Genomic DNA, 8,538 nt, shown 5'->3' with positions numbered 1-8,538 from the left:
ACAAAGAAAAGGAGTAAAAAGAAAGAACAGAATAAGACTGTGAAGAAAAACCAGTAGAAAGAACAAAAGTTTTTTGGAATTTCCGCAAACTTGTTTTAAGTTTTGTCGTTGCTTTTGGTTTCTGTAAGTTTCGCATCCACGAGTCAGTCACGGTGGCTATCGGTTCGATCCCTTGCGCGACCATTTTTTGCTGTTTTTTAATCTCGCGAAGCGAAACCACTCAAATGGGCTGGCCCAGGGTGAGCTGCGCCCTGTGCGAAGCGGCGACTAGTTGCCGCAGTAAGCGGGGAATAGGGAATTCCCTCCTGTTGGGTGGGTCACACCTTAGGCTTCTCCCAACTCAGTCTCAGCCCACGATGTATGAAGGGTCTGCAGTGTTGTAATGTACAATCGGCACAAGGCTTTCGGCCCATTTGTAGCATCCCGTGCCGCCTCCCCCTTCCCGCCATCACCCACCCCACCTTCCCGCCGAAACCTCTCTCCCTCTCCCCCAATATATCCCCTTCCCGCCGAAACACAGTCTCTCCCCACCATTCCCCCCTTCCCGCCGAAACCCTAGCCTCGGCGCACAGCCACACGCGTCCTCCTCAGGAGCCTCCTCAGACCCCGCGGATGGTAAGCGGCCCGTCTCCCCCATCCTCCCCTCTCCCCCCGAACCAGGCCGCCGCCGCAGCGCGCGGTCGCCGCCTCCGGATCTAACCTTCTCGCCGGCTGATTTGCTTTTCCCAGGACGACTCGGAGAACAACGCGCCGTCGACCCCGGGCTCGCCGGGCTTCAGCACCGACCGGCTGCCGCCCAACACCACCACCAGCCGCGGCGCCACCGACCCGTCCTCCTACTCGGACGACGATGGCGAGGCGGAGGTCGACCCCAATGTGCTCCCCGAGGACGACGGCGCCACCGTTATCCGCGACGAGGAGGAAGACGATGGGGAGGACCTCTTCAACGACGACTACCTCAAGTAAGACAGGAACGTCCGAGCTGGAGATTTTCCGGATCTAGTCTTATTTGGGACAGCGTTTAGGTGTTTCTACTAGTAGTTGACAGGTTTAGTCCGTTGGATCTGGCAATAAATTGGTTATTCAGCGACTTTTGCGGTTCGAGAATCTAGGGATTGCGGCCTAGATTTACTTCATAAATAGTCAGATTTGTGGCACAAACAAGGGAATAGTCAAACACTTCACCGGATTGTGTCTTTTTTGTTACCTTTAATGTTTTGTTAGTTCCTTGAACTGTACAATTTAGAAATGTCTGCTAACCTCCTGTATTGAATATTTAAACCCGATGGTTCTGCTTGGTAATTTCTTGGGTTATATTTCAGTTTACCAATTTCAGTGGCCTATATGAACTAGTACCTGTCATGTCCTATCCCTTTTTGATGAATTGGTTGTCTGAATAGGATTTGTTGATTACTTGTCTGCTGTCCAGATGCCTGGTATTGTTCAGTCACGTACACAAATTAACTGATCTTTTCTATTGTCCTGCAGTTTTGCTAATGTGTTTTTTTACTTTGTGGATTCATTGATATTTTGGAAACTGCATTGTTGAGTAATAATGCATTTTGCTATACAGTTTGCTATTTGGTTACAAGATAGTTCAGTTATCTATGAGATTGCATTTTTTAGTGTGTATGAAATAAGCCATACCTCAAACAAACACAAACATGTTTGAAACTGTGAAGTTCTTGCTAGTCCTCTTATCCTTTTCCACCCTTTGCAGTGATTACCGAAGAATGGATGAGCAGGATCAGTATGAGTCGGTTGGGTTAGATGACTCGATAGAGGATGAGAGGAACCTGGATGAGATCATGGCTGATCGAAGGGCTGCAGAAGCGGAACTTCATGCAAGGGATGTGAGGACTGGTGCAACAGCTGATCGAAAATTACCTCGTATGCTTCATGATCAGGGTAATGGCTTCACACACAGTTCTTATTTTCTATGGAGTACTAGGACAAACCTTACCTTTTTTCCTTTGCACTTATATTCTGTCTGTTTGAATTGCTGCTTGAGTATTTTGGGTTATGTTTATTTTTCATATTGTTAGTTGTGGTAGAATGTTCTTTCAAGTTTGATCGAAATGTCACATGCCTAGGAACTTTGGAGGCCATACAATAATGCTTTTCCCCCCTTAAAATATCAATAAGTAGTATCATATTTACATTGTGTATTTTTCTGACTGTCTCCATTTATCAAAAGATGTGACGTATCTTCAAAAATTAGGATCATTATTTATATAAAAATAAGTAAGGTTGGATTTGCTTGAGGATCTTAGTTATGGTATCCTTGTATGGATGGTTATGACTTGTGAGTTTTCCTCAGTAGTGGGTATCCCTGATCGATAACATAAAAAACAAATGTTTGGATGTCAGTCAACATTTCTTTGTTTGTGCAGATACAGATGAGGACATGAACTTCAGGCGTCCTAAAAGGCACAGGGCTAATTTTAGACAACCAAGTGGAGGACCAAGAACACCCAGAAGTGATGATGATGGTGATGGTCTCACTCCTAGTTCACCTGGAAGATCGCAGCCATATTCTGGCGGTGATGTGCCTATGACTGATCAGACCGATGATGATGGATATGAGGTATTTTCATTTTGAACAGAAATTAATCATGATTTTGTTTAGCATTTGCTGTTGATTCTGTTCCTATTTTCTAGATATTTCAGTTGAAATAGACAACTCATGTTTGAAGGGCTTATATGGTTGTCCAGTTTTCAAGTGGTTGTATTTTCTGCAGGATGAATTTGATGAAGAAGATGAGATGAACATGTATCGTGTGCAAGGAACACTTCGAGAGTGGGTCACAAGAGATGAAGTCCGGCGCTTCATCGCAAAGAAATTTAAAGAATTTCTTCTTACATATGTAAACCCTAAGAATGAACAAGGAGAGTTTGAATATGTCAGACTAATTAATGAGATGGTTTTAGGTACTGTTTTTCTCCACTTTCCCAGTTTACATGAAAGAGGCTGCACTATACTGGTTATAACAATTGGCATCTTGTAATCTTTACTTGCATTGTTTTGCAGCTAACAAGTGTAGTTTGGAGATAGACTACAAGCAATTTATTTATATACACCCAAACATTGCCATCTGGTTGGCTGATGCACCTCAATCGGTGCTGGAAGTTATGGAGGAAGTGGGCAAAAATGTTGTTTTTGATCTCCACAAGAATTACAGAAACATTCATCAAAAAATATATGTGCGAATAACCAACCTTCCTGTCTATGATCAAATACGCAATATCAGGTAAAGAACATACCTTTTTACCATGTGTTCTCTTTGGTCCCAAATTAAATCATGTCCTTAATCCTACTTGTCATTGTTCAGGCAAATTCATCTGAACACAATGATTCGAATTGGGGGTGTCGTTACTCGAAGGTCAGGTGTGTTCCCTCAGCTGCAGCAGGTCAAGTATGACTGTAGCAAATGTGGAACTGTCCTGGGTCCTTTCTTCCAGAACTCGTACACTGAAGTAAGGGTTGGGTCTTGCCCTGAATGCCAATCGAAAGGTCCATTTACTGTCAACATTGAGCAAGTAAGTAGCATTAAACAGTTAAGCTTAGTATTATTTTTCTCCTTGCATGATATTGATCTTTTTGCATTGGGTATGCATGACTGAACTATTTTCCCTTGGAAGACTATATACAGGAACTATCAGAAACTCACTCTTCAGGAAAGCCCAGGGATTGTTCCTGCTGGCAGGCTTCCCAGGTACAAGGAAGTGATACTTCTGAATGATCTGATTGACTGCGCTCGTCCAGGAGAGGAAATTGTAATGTTCTCCAGACTCCTCTTATTGGTTCATATATATTACTGTAGAAAGCACACATTGATTAACGCTGCTTATCCATTTCAGGAGGTTACGGGGATATACACAAACAATTTTGACCTGTCTTTAAATACAAAGAATGGTTTCCCAGTTTTTGCCACAGTGGTGGAGGCAAACTATGTATCAAAGAAGCAGGACCTGTTCTCTGCATACAAATTAACAGATGAGGACAAGGCAGAGATTGAGAAGTTGTCAAAGGATCCTCGTATCAGTGAAAGGGTTTGTCCCTGAATCCTTAAATCTCTTCCAGCAACTATGATACATAGCTAGCCTTATTTAACAACCAGAACTTTGGATTTACAGATTGTCAAATCAATTGCACCATCCATTTATGGTCATGAAGATATCAAGACTGCCATTGCACTAGCTATGTTTGGGGGGCAAGAAAAGAACGTGAAGGGAAAACATCGCCTAAGAGGTGATATTAATTGTCTCCTCTTAGGTGACCCAGGCACTGCAAAATCCCAATTTCTCAAGTAAGGATAAAGTAAACAAATATTTTCCAGCAGTTCCTTGTAAGGCAATTCTCCACTAACTCTTGTTCTGTAGGTATGTCGAGAAAACAGGACACAGGGCTGTATACACAACTGGGAAAGGAGCTTCTGCTGTTGGACTCACCGCAGCAGTTCACAAGGATCCAGTAACACGGGAGTGGACACTTGAGGGAGGTGCACTGGTTCTTGCTGATAGAGGCATATGCCTTATTGATGAATTTGATAAGATGAATGATCAAGACAGGTATGAAATACCCTTTTGATGTTGCATGATTAGCATTTAATGTTTCACAGGTTATTGAATATTAACTTATTTCCTACTTATTGTTGCAGGGTAAGTATTCATGAAGCTATGGAGCAACAAAGTATCAGCATATCAAAGGCAGGAATTGTAACATCACTTCAAGCTCGATGCAGTGTTATTGCTGCAGCAAACCCAGTTGGCGGAAGGTAAGCTGAATTACGTGCAATGCTAGTTATACTGGCCTTCCTATTAAGCAACATCTTGATTCTCAACATGTTGACTTCGCAGATATGATTCTTCGAAGACATTCACGCAAAATGTTGAGCTAACAGATCCTATTATTTCACGTTTTGATGTCCTCTGTGTTGTGAAGGTTTGTAGTTCTCCATGTAATATATTTTGTCCAGTACTTGGTTGCCTATCAATACTGAGTTTTCTTACCGCAATGCAGGATATTGTTGACCCATTTACAGATGAAATGCTTGCAAGGTTTGTTGTTGATAGCCATGCCAGATCTCAGCCCAAGGGTGGTAACCTTGAAGATAGAGTTGTAGCTGACGAGGAGGATGATCCATTGACTGTTGCCCGAAATGCTGACCCAGATGTACTTCCCTTGTACTTGTCTGTAAGAAGCTAATATTTTACTTCAAAGTTGCACCTCTAACAAAATCTTCCTTTGCCAGATCCTTTCTCAAGACATGCTGAAGAAGTATATCACATATGCTAAGTTGAATGTATTCCCCAAAATACATGATGCTGACCTGGACAAGATTAGCCATGTCTATGCTGAACTTCGACGTGAATCATCTGTAAGCCATCACTTTTTCCTAGCCTTGTTGACTGATAAGGTCAAATATTGAAAATTGATATCCTTGAAAACCAGGAAGCAATTGAGTTTGCAACTGTTTTTTGCAGCACGGTCAAGGAGTCCCCATTGCAGTAAGGCATATTGAATCAATCATTCGAATGTCTGAGGCACATGCAAAGATGCATCTGAGAAGCTATGTGTCTCAAGAAGATGTCGACATGGCCATTCGTGTGCTGCTTGACTCCTTCATCTCAACCCAGAAATTTGGTGTCCAGAAGGCACTTCAGAAGGTAACTTTTGAACAGTTGAACTTGAACTGCTGTTTTGTTTCCCACCAGTGCCTAAAGTATATGTTGGTTCGAACTAAAGTGTGCCACCGAATGCAGTTCTCTTAGCGACTAAGGCATTCATTTTCGTTGCTTTGGAAGAAGTCTTGATACTCAGTGATCTTATAATCAGAGTCAAAATCTCGCATCTCTTTTTGCCTACTTGCAGTTCTTAACAAACTTCTGTTGTCTGCAGAATTTCCGGAAATACATGACGTACAAGAAGGATTACAATGAACTGCTTCTGCTCCTTCTGCGCACCCTGGTCAAGGAGGCGCTGCACTTCGAAGAAATCGTGTCGGGATCAACCGCACGCCTGACTCATGTGGAGGTTAAAGTGGATGACCTGAAGAACAAGGTAAGAGCTATGAACACCTCTGTCCATGATTCTTCCTTGCCTGAGCAATACTGCTGCATGTCTATCGTCTCTGTCAGTGTGCTGATGTTCTTGTCTACTAATCCAGGCCCAAGAGTATGAGATCTACGACCTGAGGCCGTTCTTCTCCAGCTCGCACTTCAGCGACAACAGTTTTGTCCTGGACGAAGGACGTGGGATCATCAGGCATCCAGTTGCAGCATAACAACTCAATCGACCTCAGCTGATGACCCATGTGTGATGAACAGCTACCTCTTTGTTCAAGAGCTAGTGATGGAGCTAGAAATGTCCACTTGTAGTGTAAGTTGGCAAAATGACTGCTTGTGCCTGTTTTATGAGAGTACTGATATTGGTGTACTGTTTGCTATTTGAAACCCTTGTGCCTCCTGTGGCATTTAGAGATGTCTGTACCTTCTTGATATCATAATTCAGTGTTATGGAACTGACGCCATCATCATACTTTATCATAATTCAGTGTTATGCAACTGACGCCATCCTCCTATCTTGGAACGCCAGCAACCAAGTTTTTTGACCTGGTTGGTGCCCATGGCATCCAATTGGTTGTCTTCATGGAGGTGTGAATAAGGCTCAGAAACTGACATGATACGCGGAGGCAGTGAAATAATGCCCATCCGAAGTGAACTTCTACCCGCAAAGGGGTGTTATGTAGGCACGCCCAAAGGGTAACAAATTCCATGATGAAGCCCGGCTTACTCCACCCAAGCATCGTCATTCATTGCCTTCACCGCTTCCTCTTCAAGGCCAGCGGTTCAATCTCTCTTGCTCCCATTAACCCATGGCGAGTCCTAGAATGCTGTTTGTGCTCCATTGCCCACGATGATATTTGTGGAGGCTTAGAAGACTTGAGGTTTGCTTCATCGCAATGGTTTTCCATTCCTACCCAAAGCATGGTGGGATCCTTCCACTTGTATGGCCACCGGAGTTCAAGAGCGCAAGAAAATTTGTCATGGTTTAGCATACGGCCTTTGGACACCTTGTCTGTTCCGTCCATAAGAAGGCGCACTCAATCTGTTGAGGTTGTGAGTGATGTGGGAGGTATGGTGAGAGAAGTGTAGGGGTACACCATTTGGGAGGTGAGAGCATCTCCAGCCGTTCGGCCCCAGGATGCCGAAAAAGGGCCGTCTGGGGCCGAACCGGCGCTTACTTTTGACGTGGGGGCGATTGCGTTCCCAGTTGTCACCCCCAACTCGGCGCAAATTCGACGATTTGATTCAAATTTTGCACAAACTCGATGATTTTTCATTCAAATTTGTACAAAAAACAGAAAACAAACAAACTACGCCTAGCCCTACTGGCCGCTCCCGCCGCCCGCCTTCTACATGCCGAGAAGCCTGTAGAACTGGGTGTAGTCGCCACCGTCATCGCCGCCGTCCTGTGTCTCGCTGGAGCCGTTGCCGTCCCTGCTGCACCCTTGACCAGGGTCGCCGACCCGCGGGGTTGGACGGCCCTAGCGCGTCCTCCTCATCGCCGTCGAGGAGGACGCCGCTGCCCTCCTCGCGACCGCGGTGCCGGGCCTTGATCTCCTCGTAGGCCCGGCCCTGGCGCGCCACCTGCTCGCGGACGTAGTCCGCCTTCGCCCACTTGAGGGCGGTCTCGTCGGCGGCGGCCATCTCCACGTGCTCCTTCTTGAAGGGGAGCAACCCCGACTCGGTCTTCGGCCGGACTAGGCGGAGGGAACGCGGGGAGGGGCGGCCGCCCTCGTTTATGACGAGGGCGCCGCTGCGGGTGCGAAGCCAAGCGGCTTCTCCCGCGGCTCCGACTTGACGGGGCGGAGCGCCGGGGACTCGAAGGAGAGCGTGCCGGAGCCCGAGGAGGAGGAGTTCGCCGCCTCCATTCGCCGCGGCGTCCGGGAGCTGCCACAGCGACGAGAGAAGGACGGGCGCGCCAGGTTCTCGAGGTGTGGCGTGTTGCCGGTCTCGATGTGGTCGAGAACGGCCTCGAGGGTGCGGCCGTGTCACGCCCAATATGCGACCCTATCCAAAAGGAACTCGAAGGTCCCATCAAGGATAGACCCGCATATTGAAACGCTTTTGCAAGGTGAATATCATTACATCAACATTACATAATAGATAGGGATACATACATAAGGCATACAAAGCCACACGAATACAACATCACAATACATAAGAGCATCATCCGACTACGGATGGAACACAAACAGAAACTCAAACGACATCCACCCTGCTAGCCCAGGCTGCCGACCTGGAACCTATCCCCTGATCGAAGAAGCAGAAGACGATCTCAATGCAAACAAGCATCGCTCTCGCGTCATGATCATCGCTTAACCTGTACCTGCAACTGTTGTTGGAGTAATCTGTGAGCCACGAGGACTCAGCATTCCCATTACCATGGGTATCAAGACTAACAAAGCTTAAAGGAAAGGAAGGGGTAAAGTGGTGAGGCTGCAGCAGCGGCTAAGCATATATGGTGGCTAA

At 45.9% G+C, this 8,538-nt stretch overlaps 1 protein-coding gene across 1 annotated transcript; it reads left to right on the top strand.

Annotated features, from left to right (window-relative positions):
• The first annotated feature begins 498 nt into the window (after positions 1 to 498).
• On the top strand, positions 499 to 6,546 carry LOC119344655 (DNA replication licensing factor MCM2-like). The gene is made up of 18 exons (XM_037615035.1): positions 499 to 615; positions 730 to 962; positions 1,721 to 1,908; positions 2,394 to 2,587; positions 2,742 to 2,931; positions 3,032 to 3,251; positions 3,333 to 3,540; positions 3,643 to 3,777; positions 3,862 to 4,053; positions 4,138 to 4,310; positions 4,384 to 4,572; positions 4,662 to 4,778; positions 4,861 to 4,945; positions 5,024 to 5,176; positions 5,256 to 5,381; positions 5,488 to 5,670; positions 5,903 to 6,064; positions 6,171 to 6,546. The coding sequence occupies exons 1-18, from the start codon at positions 613 to 615 to the stop codon at positions 6,285 to 6,287; spliced, it is 2,868 nt and encodes a 955-aa protein (XP_037470932.1). The 5' UTR covers positions 499 to 612; the 3' UTR covers positions 6,288 to 6,546.
• The last annotated feature ends 1,992 nt before the right edge of the window (positions 6,547 to 8,538 follow it).

This window comes from Triticum dicoccoides, chromosome 1B (genome assembly GCF_002162155.2).
Source record: "Triticum dicoccoides isolate Atlit2015 ecotype Zavitan chromosome 1B, WEW_v2.0, whole genome shotgun sequence".
Lineage (NCBI taxonomy): Eukaryota > Viridiplantae > Streptophyta > Magnoliopsida > Poales > Poaceae > Triticum > Triticum dicoccoides.
Note: the sequence above shows the minus strand (reverse complement) of the source record. Positions and strands in the feature narration are given on the sequence as shown.